Genomic DNA, 15,680 nt, shown 5'->3' on the forward strand with positions numbered 1-15,680 from the left:
AAATAGAAATTGACTATAACAATAAATAAAAAAAAACTCCCCCCCCCCCGTGTCAGAAGCCAGGTAAGTAATCACATTCATTCTTATACATAGTCACTCTTGCCTGTGTTTTTCTTACAGAGTATATTGCCAAGATAATGTCACAATTTCCTTCAGCCAGAAGAGATTGAGATATCCAAGGATAAATTTCAGAGCAGAAATATAATGACATCCAAATTTGTGATGATACTGGTGATAAGTTGTTTTGTAAACCTGATTTGTTGGCCAATGTAATAAATGACCATCAAACAGCATAAAATGTGTGTGTGGTTTCTTTTTCCCTTTCATAACCACTACACTAAGCAGTGAAATCCACATGCTCCTGGATAATTTGTGGTACTTCCAAACGTATTGTCCATCAATAACCCTGGGTTATAGGGAAAGCTCCTGTTGCTCGGTCCTAGCTCCTGCCAACCTAGCAGTTTGAAAGCACGTAGTGCAAGTAGATAAATAGGTACCGCTCCAGCAGGAAGGTAAACAGCGTTTCTGTGCAGTACTCTGGTTTGCGAGAAGTGGCTTAGTCATGCTAGCCACATGACCCGGAAGCTGTACGCTGGCTTCCTCGGCCAGTAAAGCAAGATGAGCGCTGCAACCCCAGAGTCGTCCGCGACTGGACCTAACAGTTAGGGGTCCCTTTACCTATAGAGAAAGACAACCAAAGGGGACATGTTTTCCTGTGATTGCATCCCTCCCAAACGGAAGGTGCAAATCCATATGTCATATGGGGTAATTGCACCAGTGTCCTATACCATCTATCTATCTTATCTTGATAGAATTTTCCCAAACATATGCTGAGACAGATTTAACTGGTTTGTCTAAAGTGGTGTCCAGTCACATTCACAACTGTCTCTCATACCCTCCCATAATCCCTCTAGAGGGCCTATCAAATTGCTTACAAATCCTCCATAAATTAATGACACCATACCCTTACATGGTCACACATAGATATTAAATTCTCTAACCATGTTAATGGCTGACTAGCCTGTGTTTTCAATCCTGCGTCCAATAACAAATGTTGTCATTGGTGTTTCTGGAGCCACTCGAAATTCAGATTTCCTGTATTAGTTGCCAGCTGTTCCAAAGAAATGGGATCATTATTAACATAAAATAGTATCCCTTTCGTTCCCAGTTAGGAAGAGAATTAGATTTTATGGTAATGGGTGACAATATAGAACTTTAAAAGATTTTTAAAAGTTTTCTCAGATTTCATTACTGGCAAAAATGTCAACCAAGTACTGGAATAAAACTTTATTGTCATAACAGAATAATTTACACACTGTCAGAATGGAAGAATGCATTTGCCCATAAGAAAATCAAAGTCTAACATGAATAAAGTACATTGCCATAAACCAGATGCATCTTCTGTTTTCTTCATCGGGCATCAAACACAACCACTATAGTAGAGTTAAAGAAAAAAGCTGGAGACCATGAGAAAAAAAAACAATGGTTAGTTAGAAGCATTATGCAAGCAATTATTTCACGCTCCTAACACATTTCAACAAGAGGCATAAGCAAGAAGCAGAAAGTTTGTGCTTTGTGCTTCTTTCCAATGCTCAAGGTGTAACTTTCACATCTCCCTCTGCACTGCAATCAGCTGTTCTATCTATTTCAGGGGTAGTCAACCTTTTTATACCTACCGCCCACTAATGCATCTTTCTCGATGGTAAAATTTCCTTACTGCCCACCAGTGCTCAATAGGAGGATTCAGCTTGTGCCATAGAACCCCCTAATGTCCACCTAGAATCCTGAAACACCCACTAGTGGGCGGAAGGGACCAGGTTCACAACCCCTGATCTATTTAAACACCACTGAATGCAACGGCACTGACATGCAATTAAAAGCCACTAGGATACAGTATATACATATGCACAAGTATGGTGCTATGTGTTGTAACAACCTTAGTTGAAAATAATTATGGCTGACCAGTTTACACATTACATTTCACAATATGACTAATCCATCCAAGCTGTGTATAATGAAAGGCAGGCAAAGAACACACTTACCAACCAGAGTATCTGTATATGAAATGTAATATATAAAGTGGATCAAAGTACTGCAGCACAAGTATTTTCAGTACTGATGAGATTTGTAGACCTTTATTAGTGTAAAATTACGCCATCACATTACAGCAACTCTAAACAAATTCTAAAAGTTCAGGTAGTTAGGATCAGCATGCAATAATCAAGCAATGAACAGGCCCACATAGAAGGATACATCTTTTTGTTCTTTTTTTGTACATTATTCTGTATCCACATTCTCTGCATCTGATGGGATCTCTTGCTTTTATTTCATTTTCTGTGTGACATTCTGAAAATATATTAAAAAGTATATGAAAATTGAAACAAAGCAATGAGAACAAAGCTTAACAATGTGAGAGAAAAACTGTCCTTTTATTATAACGCACAAAATATTATAAACAATGTCACATTTTATTGAAAAGAACAGAGTCTAGCTAACTCATTTTACTAAAATGAGAGAAGTTAGGCTGCAATCCAAGTCCTGAGGGGTTAAGGAGAAAGTTGGATTGAGTGGAGGTGTCCCTCCGCCCAGCCCTACTGGCCTGTACTTGTGGAGTGATGCATCACTGCTGGCACACAACTCTCCATTCCACCTGGACATGCAGGTGGAGGTGCTAATGGGGGGGGGGGATTCTGCCACCAGCAGCTGGCAGAAAACCCTGAATTAGAACATTCCAGGTAGGGGCTCAGCTGGCCTAGGATCCTCTGAAACCCAGACTGACCCTACTATCATCATATTACGGCACTGACATGATCCAGATTTAGGGGGCAATCCTATGGCAAGACATGCTGCAATTAGCTGCTTACAATACAGATTTCTGGTTCAGCTGGCTAATTCCTAGCTCAGCTGAAGATACAACAGTGTAACTTGCTCATCTTGGTGGAGCTGGAGCTGAGCCGAGGCCCATGTAGGTTCAAAAATAGGGGTGATCCAGGTCTGCAACCAGAAACGGTGGGTTCGGTTGGATCCTAAACTTGCCCAGCTTGGTCTTGTGACCTGGCAATCCAGTGTAGAACACCATTTTAAAGGCTTGTTTCCCCTCTGTTTTCGACAGAGCAAAAACAGTCCTGCTACTGAACAGGGTTTGGATCTAGTATAACTACAACAGCTTATTTTATGCCAGTTTTGTGTGCATAGGATTGCTCCCTAAATCACAGTTGTAGCTCCAGCCCTGCCGCTCTGTCAAACCCCTCTACTCCTCCTTTAGATTGTGAGGCCAGAAAACCTATATTCACACTGTATTTTATAAATTAATTTACACTAGAATTATGAAAGGTTCTTAACATTTCATATTGGAGTTCGTCAAATTAGAATGGTTCAATACTGAGTTCAATATCTGAGTTCAATATTTATATAGAAGATTTATATTTTATATTTTGATTTTTCACCAGTCCTCAAAGTGGCCTAGAGCATTTATAAAATACAACAGATACACCAATAAAATTAATTCCACTGGAGCACAAGCTGGGATCTGATACTCCTTTCCACAGGACAGTTGGTAGCCAATGGCCCTGTGGTGGGGAGCAGAGACCCCAAACAAAGCAGCAACAGACACTTGTGTCATCTTCATCTCCCTCCCTCTCATTTAAACCTACAGAATTCTAAGATGCAATTAATGACAGACTGCATGAATATGAGACAAAACTCTTTTCCAGCAACACTCTATGGCACAACCACCTTACCAAGAAGCTATACCACACAACTCCTACCAGTTAGGCATGACATGATCTTACCTCCACAGATGTATATCATAGGTTGCTGCTTTGGAGGAGGAGCATCTTTCTGGGTGTCCATATTCTGTCAGTAAAAAGAAGACAAATCATGCAGATCTTTTATGAGTTTCGAACGCATAGTTCTCTTACAAGTCCACTTCAGGCTTGTTGTTAAATAAAATCGGGTGATGGTGTTACAGGCTGGAAAAGGGAAGGTTTCTACCTGATTTCTTTATTACGCCGATTTTTTACTTTTAAAACCAAGCAAGAGTATGCCAAAAGAAAAGAGCACGCGACACGAGGAAAACGCAACATTATTTACCCGCTTCCCCAACCAACCCATGACTCAACCCTCGCGGGTCGATCTATAGTCTCATCCCGGAAGGCAGGAAACTGCACGAATGAGCTACAACTTTTGGGGAAGCTCCTGATTAGGGAATTTATCACCTCACCTTTCAACAGAAACAATCCCCCCAAAACAGGTTTTTTAAAACCAGCTCCGTTACCAGTTCGTATCTCCCATGCACGGCTCTAGGGCGCAGCCTAATGAGCACTTCTATTGGGCGCAGGCTGATGACGAAAGAAGCACACACAGCAAGCCCGCAAGTCCCGCCCCGCTAGTTCAGGCGTGTTGTTAAAGAGCTGGGTTGCAACCGTATTTAGCGCTTTATAATCTTTCGCAATTACTCAGTAAACTAAGAGGCTACAATCTTTTTACCTGGGAGTAAGTCCCATCGAATTCAGTGGGACTTACTTCTGAGTAGACATGTTTTAGGATTGCGATGTTAATGGTTTGCTCAGCAAATACTTTGTTATAGGAATTCAAAGGAGCAGTTTTTTCTTATAACAACTTGTTCAGGTTTTAACTTCAGTATATTAGCTTCCAGTATTACACTGCACTGCAACGTACGTTTTAAACATTTGCCATAGGTAAAACTTGAACTGTGGCTCGGAGCTCAGACCCAAAATCTTTATCAGGGGTTGTGTCTACTTCCTTACTGTAGTCTACTTCCCGCCCCCTCCTTTACTCTCTCTTAAAAGTTTATAAGCTGGTTATGATTAAAAATGGATCTGAGCGTTTGCAACGTGTATTTTTCTCATGTCAAGTAGTCACGCCAATTCCCACCCCTACCAAGAAAAAGAGTTAGGAGGCAGCGTGTCTTGTCACAAGGTGTCTTTTGATGCAAATTAGTTCTGTATCTTTCAGGTAGGTTGGGTGCCCTTAAGGCTATAATAAACACTTTCCTGTAAGCCCCACTGAACGTAGTAGGGCTTGTTTCTGAGTAGTTATACACAGAATTAGACACTCTAGGAGTAAACCAAATACAGTAGGAGCAAACCAAAAATAGAGAAGCAAATAGTAAGAATACTACTACTAAGCTTTTAAGGAGTATACAGTAGTATTTTAGACTGTTCTGTTCATAAATGTACCAAGTAAACACATACAAAAATATATAAACCACATGTCTGAAACCCCACAGAAAAAAAGTCCTGAACAAATTGACCTCACATACTTCTCTGCAAGGTCAAAGTGGGAAACCTCCCCATTGGTTCTTTTCTCACAAATCCTGTCTTAAGGGCACATTTAAGATATGAATAGGGTGTAAGCCTGTGACTCAGCTCAGGAACTAAGTATTTATCATTACAAAAGACTGGCCAGGCTCCCCAGGGTATCCAATCAAGTAAGCATTAACAGGTAACCTGCCAGACAGGAGATAAAAAACGCACTCAGATTTCTGTGATGTATTTATGATGTTTCTGGGGGTGGTCTTGAACTCCAGGGTGGGCAATTTAAAATGTCTATATAAAGGCAAAGCTGGGTTCTGGGTCCTCCTCTCCTGTGTGTGAGGGGAGCACCCTGTTGCAACAGATCAATAAAAATCAGGCTTCTCAAAATTCTCTGGTTGGCCTGTTATTTTTCTCCGACCGATGGAGAACCTGCAAAGGACTCTACAAGGGCTCTTGTGTACCCCATAAGGGAATAAGGGCAGATTTCCGTTTATTACCGTTCAAAGCAATTCACTTCCATTATCTTGCAATGTTTTGTAATAATATTTATTATTATTTTAATTTTTAATGTATTGATTGCCCTTCACCCAGGGAAGTCCCAGGGCAGATTGCCATTTAAAATACACTTTAAAAAACCTTATAATTAAAAAATACACTAACAGCTAGCCCTCACTACACTTAGTCAACACTAGTCAACATTGCAGGTGGAGTGAGGGAACTGCAATTTGTGGTCCTTGCAGGATTTGGACCTTGGATTTCCTGGCTCATTCTTCACATTAGTTCTGTATGCTGTGAAAGATGATATTTCTCTTCTCCTTAATAGCGGGGGAAGTGGAAATTATAATCTACTATAGGGAAGGGGGGGAGAGAATGTGTACATCCACCTCAATGAATATGGGGTATAAAATGTGTTCATGTGTGGCTGAAAAACACCGAAGACGGTCAGAGAAATCCAGTTACAGATAGGTAGCCGTGTTGGTCTGCCATAGTCAAAATAAAAAAATTCCTTCCAGTAGCACCTTAAAGACCAACTAAGTTAGTTCTTGGTATAAGCTTTCGTGTGCAAGCACACTTCCTCAGATACACTGAAACAGAAGTTGCCAGATCCTTCTATATAGTGAGAAGGTGGGGAGGGGTATTACTCAGAAGGGTGGTGGGAATGGGTGATTGGCAGATAGCTGAAATCCAGTTCTTGTGAAAGGAAGTGGGTCCTGGGGTAAGGAGGTCAACCATAGGAAATCGACAGGCCAAAGCCCTCCTTCACACGCCCCCAGGTTATAAAAATGCACACGCATCGACGCGTGTTAGCTAGCACGCCTTCAGAGAAAAGCTCGGCAACTTGCTCCTTGCCCGGCCTCAGTTCACAAAACTTTCTGTCCTTTGCAATTAATGCACAACTGCAACTTCTCCCCTCTGCCTCCCTCCCTCCCTCTTTCTGCCGGTCTTGCGCGTGGCGTCCGTTCTGAGCTCCTCTCCTAGGAGGCAACGCGGAGGAAGAGGGAGCGGAGGAGAGAAGCTGCAGCAGTTGGGAAAAGGCGGGTAGTTCAAAACTGAGCGAGGGAAAACCACGGCAGGCGCACGCGGGCAGTGCAGCGGGAGGCGTTTCTCTTTCTCGCTTAGGGCAACGCTCTGGGGCTGAGGCGAGCTGGAGCGGGGGAAGCCCAGAGCTGCTGCTGCTGCTGCTGCTTTTTCTCCAACAGGCAGAGAGCCGTGCTCTTTCTGCATAGATCTTGCGCGCAGCCCCTGCCAGTTCTTAGGATGGGTGCGAATTCGTTCCCTTTTAAAAGCCCTCTTTAATCACTCTTCCCAGCCGCCGCCTCCCACCCATCTCTTGCTCCACATGTGGGAGCAGAGCCCTTTTCACCGTCTCCATTGACTTGTGCGAGGATTTGGGGTGTGTGGAACTGCTGCTGGTGGTGTTTCGCACTCAAGGTGACTGAACCCCTCAAAGTCCCGTTTCTGTCCCTGTTATTTTAGGCCATTTACTAAAAGAAAACAGAGTACAGTTAATTAACTTTAATGTTAATCCATTCATTTGAACATACTTTGACTCTAACCATACCTATCAGTTTCATGATTAAGATTGTATGTTTGGTAGAGTGCTTGGCTTGTTCTGTTTCTTTTACTCAACCTTGGACACCTTTCCTCCATTTCACCGTTCCCTCCTCCCCAGGTTAAAAAGGTACTGGTATTTTTATTTTAACAATAAGGAAACCTTCATGAGAAGCGACTCCTGCCTTTCAAATTCACAAGGTAAGTAGGGCTGTTGTGTGGTTTTGAGGGAGATCTCACACAGCCACTGTTCTCCCCTAAATCACTCCTGAATGATGGGAGTTAATGAAATCCTAGCTGGAAGGAGAAAGTGTTCTGTAGAGGCTGTACACAATTATCTGGGAATAACAATGGGAGTTACTTCTGAGTAGACACCTGTAGGATTGTACTGTTACTGTGGTATAGGTGATGAAATTATGAGGGTGAAGAAAACACACATTTGCACTAGAAAATCCTGCTTTTCTAATGCTCTTGCTTAAAACAGACACATTGACAAACAGTTTTTTATAGTCAGTATTTTTAAAAGTCACTACAGAGAAAGCTGTAAAGTTAAGACTTTACATTTGTAGTTTTGTTTTTAGGCACAATTATCCTTTTTTGCATTAATTTGCAGGCCACCTAAACAGAGCATACTGGGGATGGTGCCTTAAGAAATTATTATCCCAATCTAGTTGTTTCCAGAAACACACACTATTGCCTTCTATGTCTTCTACTGGCTCTGCATTTATACTAATAACTTTTTCTTTTCTTACTTACTTAAAGCAGAGGATCATAGTTCTAAATTCTAAACATCTTCCAAGCAACTGAGGAAGATGACACTGGTATCTTGTGTACAGGTGATAATTTCCTGTTTGCTCCAGATAGCTGGTAATTACAACTTGCCACCAATGGAGGTTCCATTTTGCAATTTTCCTAAGCAGTGTGTATACTGTATATCTAAGCCTTTAAAAAAATAGTAAGTTTCCACTTTCCAGGAGTCGTTTGAAAAGCTCCTCTGTACTTTTAAGTCCACCACTGAATGAGACATGATTTGCAGCTGATCAGGAGTGCTTACTATCACAGAGGGACAAGACACAAGCAAAAAGACAGGGAAATGGGGAGAGAGAAATTAACTTCTGATTCAGTGTTAGATTAAAAGTACAGGGGAAACCTCCGGGTTGTGATCTGACAACCCTAAAGCCATCTGTGCAAGTGGCTATAGCAACAACTGTGACAGTTGATTCTCTAGGTAAATGTTTGTATTGTTTGAAGTACTTCCATCTCCCTAGTAGCAAGTTCAGAACAATCCGTTTCGTTAGATGACCCTTGGTTCTCCTGTGTTGAGAACGTGAATAACACTTCTTCTGGTTACTTTCTTTATATTGTTCATGGTTTTTATAATCCTGTGTCATGTTCCTTCAGCTGTCTTTACTTTAAGCTAAAAACTTAGCTACTTAAGCCTCCTTTTTATTTTACAAGGAAGACACTAAAAATGTCAGTTTGTTCTCTGCGTCGGTGTGTTAGTCTTGTGCCTTAAAGAGTGAAACATTTATAATTCACAATACTTTTGTAGAGTCCACTTCATCAAACACATGAAATGTTATCCCAAGAACACAGTACAAACTTAACTGGAGGGTGGAGGTAGTAACTGCATTACAAATGCATTTTAAGACTATAGGTCTACCTTGGATTATAATTGAAAGGCAGTGCAGGACTTGGGAGACCTCATTTATACTGTCAGCTGATAACCTACCATTGGGATAGGTTGCTGTGTTCTGCACAACCTGTGATTCCCATACAATCATAAGAAACTTTGGCCCACCATATACTAAAGTCTAAGAAAGCTATGCTATGTTTTGTAATAGCAAATGTTTTTGTCCCTCAGCATCCTAGGTGATGCCTGTACAGTTGTGGAGTATTTATTTAACTTCAGCCTCCTTGTGACTCCATCAGGGTAAGTACAAAATCCTAGTTTGTTGAAGAGTCATTGCAAATACAGTGGAACCTCAGGTTACTTACACTTCAGGTTACAGATTCTGCTAACCCAGAAATAGATCTCATGAAAGCCAGCGCTGCTGCTGGTGCTTTGTGGCTGCCGCCGCACAACATAGGTAAGTGTGGTATGGTGAGGCAGCAGCAAGCAGCAAAACAGAATGTACCGCCCCTGGAGTGGATTGATTTTAAATCACTAAGAACAGAGACCAATTTAAGCTAATGTTTAAAATCATTTTTACTAACTGACTGCTAGTAACTGACTCAAGACACATTTGCTTGTAGTTAAGGAGAGCCTTTATACCACATAGGAGCATAATCTGAAATCTCTCTAATGCCCCTCATGCTATTAGCTGTACATTTTACTGCTTATTGATAAGACACATTTTTGTTTTGCTCTGTCTATATATGCTCTGTCTATTTGTTTTGCTCTGTCTATATATGCAAGGTTACTAAGCCATATCACTCAAATGAAGGCTATGACTGCGTTCCTAACTGTACTTACCAGAAGGGGAAGCCCCATTAAATTAAATAGGACTTCTGATTAGATATGGTTAAGATTGCATGGCGGGGGCTTCCGGTTACTTCAATACGAGCTTTTTGAAAAACTATAACCCTTATTTGTGAATGTGTAATGTCATGGTATTTTTAAAGGAGGCAACTGAATGGTAAATGATAACTTGAGTGACCTCTTACTATGAACATAGCGGAGCATTTTTCCTATAACTTTATAATAGGTACATAGGCAATCCCTATTCTAGCAGCATTCAACTGTGGTGACTGGCTTCCTTCTCTGATGAAATAGCTTCATATAAGTGTTTTGTTTGGTACCCAGAGATTCCAGGTATGATGTTATTAATTGTAAAATGCTGTTTCCACTTTACAGATCATAACCAGTTCCAAGCACAAGATGTCAGAAAGCCACTCAATTCTATCCAGTATTCTTAAAAGAGGCAGACTGACCTCTCCCGGCAACAGTGCAAGATACTTCAGCTTTAAAGATTCTTGCTCCCCTTCCATATTTCATGACAGTGGATACAATGGATCATTAAAAGACCCAAGCTTTGATTATAATGATGCAGAACATAAAGGCGAACAGAATGACACAAGCCTGCCTGAATATTCAAAACATGCACATTCTAGTTTAAGCACTTCATTGTCTCCCATTGACCATGAAAATGTTATCTTTTTATCAGAAAGAAAGGAACCAATTACACATACAGACTTATATGAAACACCAAAAGTTGTTAAAAAAGACTTGTCACTCCGCAGAAGATTGCTTGTGTCTAAATCAGCTTCTGTTGGTTCTTTGGGGTGTTCTGAAAAACAAGTATCTTCAGGGAGCCGTCAGAAAAAAGCATGTTTAGCTCACTTTCTTAGTCTTGATGAAATAATTTCAAAATGTGCCTTGGATTCTCCAAGAGAGAAGAGCTACAAGCCTTTGGCTACTAGTACTTTAAAAAGTGAGGACCCTATTTCTGGTTGTCAGAAACTCAGGCTTGTTTTCTCTCAGCAGAGGACATCTACAATAGATGATTCAAAATCTAAAGGCGGCTGCTTGTCCGAGCCAGGTTGTTTATCTCCAATCCAGCCTAAATCATCTACAAATACACCTAATATTTTTATTGACAATGTTCTTAATAGTTTTAATGATCAAAGCACTTGTCCAGAATTGATTGAAACTCCTAACTGTACATTGTCTGAGACAAATGATGATAGATTTATCACACCCATCAATAGTCTTGTAGAAGGATTTAGTCTTAATATATCTGAAATAAATACCCCTCCAGTTAAAGAAATAAGTGACTTGAGCCTATCAACCCCTGGTAGCAGCAGCAGCTATAATTCACTTAGTTTAGATAAATCGGAGGAGTCCTTGTCAGAACATGAGGGGTCTTTCCAAGAACTACTTCAAAAACGTACGGAATCATCTAGCACTCTAAACTCTAAAAGAAAGGTAAGAAAGCTACAACGCTCAAGAAGATTATCCACACTTTCAGAATGTGGTTCCCAATCAGAAAAAGAGGAGGACTGTGATACCACTGTTGCTCATTCAAAATGCATACTAAAGATAGCTGGCTCTATCGCCGAAAGCAATGAATTGGTTTTTCATGAGGATGACAAATGCATGGCTCCAGATTTTGGCAGTCTGTCAAGAACCCCTGCTTTGCAGATAGTGCGTGCGCTATTTATGCAAAACAGAAGTAAAAGAACAAAACAAGATGACCTGCTGAAGAAAATTGATGGAGCTGACATATCTGCGCTGAAGTGTCTTGTGGCTCAACTCATTGGCAGGAAAATGGGCATTGAGAAACTAGATATATTAACAGAATTAAGAATCAGAGACTTAAGACATGTTCTTACTTTGATTTTAGATATCCTGACTGTGGAAAGCCTATGCAGGTAAAAGAAACAACTTCGGGACTTTCACTGGGTGCCCCCTAATGGCATTGTACAAGTGTAACATAATTGAAATTCTGTATACTAGTAGTGAATTCAGTTATCTGGTGCTTATGCTTATGTAGCTAAAATGGCACCATCTACACACATGGGAGGCACCATGAGGCTTGTGGGAGCATCATAATTTGCGGAAGAACAAAAATTATTTGGAGAAAAATCTAAGCGAAACCCAGAGCAGGCCACAGAAGACTGAACATCCTTAGTGGGCACAGGTGTTAGCTGCCTGGGGTGGGGAATGAAAAACGGGGAAGGAAGGAAAAATGGAAGGGAGCGGCTAGAAACCTGAAGCACTCCATGTTTTGTTGCAGTTACAACTTCACTCCAGTTTTCCCATTTGGATACCCTGTTTTTGTATTATGATAACCTTTTACAAAATGACAAATCTTTTGGATTCCTCCATTAATTAAGGTTTGGGAATTTGGCATATAACTATTAAGCATAGCAAGGTTGAAGCATAAATAATATTTAAAAATGCTATGTATTAACGGCAAACATTAGCAAATAAAATATTGTTGTCTGTCCCTCTGTGACAAGAGGGTATGATGATTAAAAGTGACCAATATATATGTAAATACCCCTATACTTTGATGTATATCAGCTTCAGAGCACTTGTCCCCTTGATCCTGTGCTGCAGCTATCATTGAAGTTGATTTATTCATTCTTGATGAAGACATTAATGCAGATCAGGTTCCTTGAGGACAAAGCAGCCCTATTCTGAATTCTAGCAAAATGTTTGAATTGTGGCTGATAGCGATTCTTTATTTTAGTATGTGGAAAGTAAGCAAGAACTGGCGAGAAATTGTTATACAAGATAGACATGCGAATCGGAGGAGAAAGTTGTACATAAAACAGCTGGCAGTTGAAGCTAAGGTAATATACCACTGCACGGGCATTATTGAGGGTGTTTGGTGAGACAGTATGGGTTGAAGAGGAGGAAAAGCAGAAATAAAACTCTATATCTAATAGACATTTCATCAGATGAAATTTGTTGTACTGCTTACATGTGCTACTTATTGATTAAAAGATTTAGGGTGATAACCAACAAATTCATACTGAGGATAGAAATGAGTCTATAAACTAGATTCATAGTTTATTGATTTCAGTGGGCCTACTCAGTATGACTTAGTTGGATATAACCCACTGTCTTTAGTGTCTAGCCACACATTTAGCACATTTATTTTTAAATAGTTCTTTCAAGCCCTCTTAGAGGTTTGTTGGGGGTTTGTTTTGATTTTTTAAAATGCTTCTGGCAGATCAGTTTTGGATTAAACCTGGTCCTTTTCGTAGTCGTCTCCCTTTGACCCATACTCGAATCATCTTTATTTCCTTTCTGTGCCAAACTATTTTTGCAAGCTGTATTGTAACAAAGGTGGCACACCAACCGCCAATCTCTGCCAAGCAGTGCACAAAATTCTGGGGGGTTCCACCCCCTCACCCAGAGTTGTGCTTCCATTGAGAGTCAAGACATGGTATAGACTAGTGAATTTATTCACATATATACAACCTGAGTGTAGCTGGAGGGAGCTACAGATCTTACAGCATTGTCCTCTCAAGAGTGTCTCTCCCTGCTTCTCTCATGGCTTCAGGCAGCTTGAGTCTAGAGCAGCCGGCCGTGCTCCCCAGTCTCTGTGTTGCCACCTCTCCAGCCAGCACCCAAGATGGTTCTGACCACATGGCATCCCCTTCTTCCCAGAATGGGCTTCTGCTATAAGCCATGGCTGGCATTAAATAGTAAACAGCACATTCAGTTTGTTCTTTGCGGAAGTAATTGGTGGTATTTGGTTATTTTACCAGAGACACCTGCCAGATACTGAAGATGCTGCCACTAGACTTCTGATGACCAGATTTGCACTACGATCAGTCCAGGCTCAAGCAAAACCTGCTGTGTTACAAATGCAGCCCTCTTGTGACGAGTCTTTGACACCTCGTGGATGCAGCCCTGTTCTTCAGTCAGCTAGCAAAGAAGAAGTGTGTGTAAAGGTAGGAAACTGCAGTATGTGTGAGAAAGATTCCTTAAGTAATGAATGTTGCCAGATACAAGTTAAGCGAAGGCTGCCACAAGAAGTATGAGGGGAAAGTGACGGGGCTATCTAAATAGACAGTTCTGCTAGTGCAAGGACTTTTAGCTGGACCTTCCTCACTTTGTCCTTTTCTATGTGACCCCCTAAGTTGGCCCCAGAGGGCTGGGGAAAACCCCATAACAAATTCAGGGGTTGCACAGGGAGAGAGGAGATGATGGGGAAGTTCCAATTTGCAGCTAAAAGTCCTTGCAGTAGGGCATGGGTAGGCAAACTAAGGCCCAGGGGCCAGATCCGGCCCAATCGCCTTCTCAATCCGACCAGCGCACGGTCCAGGAATCAGCGTGTTTTTACATGAGTAGAATGTGTCCTTTTATTTAAAATGCATCTCTGGGTTATTTGTGGGGCCTGCCTGGTGTATTTACATGAGTAAAATGTGTGCTTTTATTTAAAATGCATCCCCTGGGTTATTTGTGGGGCATAGGAATTCGTTCATATTTTTTTCCAAAATATAGTCTGAGGGACAGTGGAGCGGCCCCCTGCTGAAAAAGTTTGCTGACTTCTGCAGTAGAGGAACTGTTTAGTTGGATACAGCCCGTAGGCCCATATTAGTAACATTTACCATTTGTCTCTTTTGCTGTATCTTGTCATCTGGGATAAAATTTTATTGACTCTTCTATCTTGATATATTTCTATAGTGAAAATTAATTTACTCATTCCGATGCAACTCTCTAGAAATTAAAGAAACAGGATGGGGTAGTTAGCAGCCTTATAAAAATGAATGCATGACCAAATCTTAAATATCTCTTCCCCTGATGTAGGTTGCCCGATCCCTTTTCAGTGACGAAGCTTTAAAACCTTGTCCAAGATGTCGGTGTCCTGCAAAATACCAAGCCTTTCAAAAAAGAGGACTCTGTAGCCGGGAGGACTGTGCGTTTGACTTTTGCACTTTATGTCTTTATGCCTTCCACGGATCAAGAGACTGTAGCAGTCCATCTGCTAAACGACAAAACAGAAAAGATGCTCTGCCAGGAAGTGCAAAAAGCAAGAGAAACTTAAAACGTCTCTAAATATCTTCAAATGAATGGAACGTATTTCCCCTCCCCCTCAATTCTATTTTGTATAGGTAGCACTTTTAAATAATTATGCATTTTGAAAGTATTACATATTGTAATTTTGACCATAAATCAAGTTGATAATTTAATTCTCTGTGTAAATATCCTAAACTTGACTTTTGATACATTCCAGAAAAAAGTGAAAACATTTTAAACTCTTTGTCTTGGTGTTTGTCACTTTGCCAGACACATTCAATGAGATTTCAATAAAGTACTTTCAATGTAGTTTTTACTACATCTTACAACCGTGTTCTGAGATTTTAAATACTGTTCTTGTCACAATGGTAAATTAAAAATAATTAAATATTCGTTAATTTTAAGGAGTATTTTATGATAAATGTGAGAAGATATTGCCATAATAGTACATTAAAACATACTGCATAGATCAAGCCAAAATTATTTTATTTAATATCAAGCATCACTATTATTATTTCTGAAGTCTTATACAGAGATCAAAAGATAAGACTCCCTGCTTGCCCAAGTTAACAATCTAATAGACACACTGCAAAATGAAAAAGGTAAAGAAGAGAAAACCAAGTAAATTTAGGTAACAGTTCTTGCAAGTTAATAAAATTTGTTACTCCTTAAATTGATAATCTCAGCAGTATCATCTGAGCTGGACAGAGGTGCAACACTCCCTGCAGAAGCATGTAGGCAGTCCATAGCCTTCTGCTTGATGGCTATTGCTAGACCATCATTTCACCCCCTTCTACAGTTCCAAGGCAACTGGCAGTTGCAGCTGAATAATAAAATCACAAGAGATCAAACATAAGGCAATCTGGAAG

General features: G+C 40.6%; 3 protein-coding genes across 13 annotated transcripts in view; 1 reads left to right on the plus strand and 2 right to left on the minus strand.

Annotated features, from left to right (window-relative positions):
- Nucleotides 1–15,680, minus strand: part of VPS13B (vacuolar protein sorting 13 homolog B) — an 883,035-nt gene that overhangs the window by 371,758 nt on the left and 495,597 nt on the right. The gene's annotated exons all lie outside the window — the stretch shown is intronic.
- POLR2K (RNA polymerase II, I and III subunit K) lies at nucleotides 1,273–4,340 on the minus strand. 2 transcript variants are annotated; one of them, XM_083518123.1, is made up of 4 exons: nucleotides 4,277–4,340; nucleotides 3,792–3,855; nucleotides 2,254–2,346; nucleotides 1,273–1,433 (listed from the first exon to the last, which is right to left on the minus strand). In XM_083518123.1, the coding sequence occupies exons 2-4, from the start codon at nucleotides 3,850–3,852 to the stop codon at nucleotides 1,411–1,413; spliced, it is 177 nt and encodes a 58-aa protein (XP_083374249.1). In that variant the 5' UTR covers nucleotides 3,853–3,855; nucleotides 4,277–4,340; the 3' UTR covers nucleotides 1,273–1,410. The 2 variants fall into 2 exon arrangements, with proteins under 2 accessions (XP_083374249.1, XP_083374248.1); XM_083518122.1 differs by having other exon boundaries at nucleotides 4,223–4,339.
- On the plus strand, nucleotides 5,920–15,137 carry FBXO43 (F-box protein 43). Of its 9 annotated transcripts, none has more exons than XM_083518187.1 (8): nucleotides 5,920–6,220; nucleotides 6,454–7,532; nucleotides 8,094–8,167; nucleotides 9,196–9,264; nucleotides 10,189–11,705; nucleotides 12,530–12,632; nucleotides 13,557–13,742; nucleotides 14,602–15,137. In XM_083518187.1, the coding sequence occupies exons 5-8, from the start codon at nucleotides 10,213–10,215 to the stop codon at nucleotides 14,848–14,850; spliced, it is 2,031 nt and encodes a 676-aa protein (XP_083374313.1). In that variant the 5' UTR covers nucleotides 5,920–6,220; nucleotides 6,454–7,532; nucleotides 8,094–8,167; nucleotides 9,196–9,264; nucleotides 10,189–10,212; the 3' UTR covers nucleotides 14,851–15,137. The 9 variants fall into 9 exon arrangements, with proteins under 9 accessions (XP_083374313.1, XP_083374312.1, XP_083374311.1 ...); XM_083518186.1 differs by having other exon boundaries at nucleotides 6,454–7,211; nucleotides 7,453–7,532; nucleotides 8,094–9,264; XM_083518185.1 differs by having other exon boundaries at nucleotides 6,454–8,198.

The sequence above is a fragment of the Podarcis liolepis genome (assembly GCF_965112155.1).
Source record: "Podarcis liolepis genome assembly, chromosome: 8".
Classification (NCBI taxonomy): Eukaryota; Metazoa; Chordata; class Lepidosauria; order Squamata; family Lacertidae; genus Podarcis; species Podarcis liolepis.

Excerpts from the sequence above, each read along its gene's own strand:
- POLR2K (XM_083518123.1), bottom strand. The coding sequence starts at position 3,852 with ATGGACACCCAGAAAGATGCTCCTCCTCCAAAGCAGCAACCTATGATA. Across the intron at positions 2,347-3,791 it reads TATGATATACATCTGTGGAG|AATGTCACACAGAAAATGAA; the intron begins GTAAGATCATGT and ends ATATATTTTCAG. Across the intron at positions 1,434-2,253 it reads CAAAAAAAGAACAAAAAGAT|TGGTTGTGTTTGATGCCCGA; the intron begins GTATCCTTCTAT and ends ACTCTACTATAG.
- FBXO43 (XM_083518183.1), top strand. The coding sequence starts at position 10,213 with ATGTCAGAAAGCCACTCAATTCTATCCAGTATTCTTAAAAGAGGCAGA. Across the intron at positions 11,706-12,529 it reads ACTGTGGAAAGCCTATGCAG|TATGTGGAAAGTAAGCAAGA; the intron begins GTAAAAGAAACA and ends TCTTTATTTTAG. Across the intron at positions 12,633-13,556 it reads AGCTGGCAGTTGAAGCTAAG|AGACACCTGCCAGATACTGA; the intron begins GTAATATACCAC and ends TTATTTTACCAG.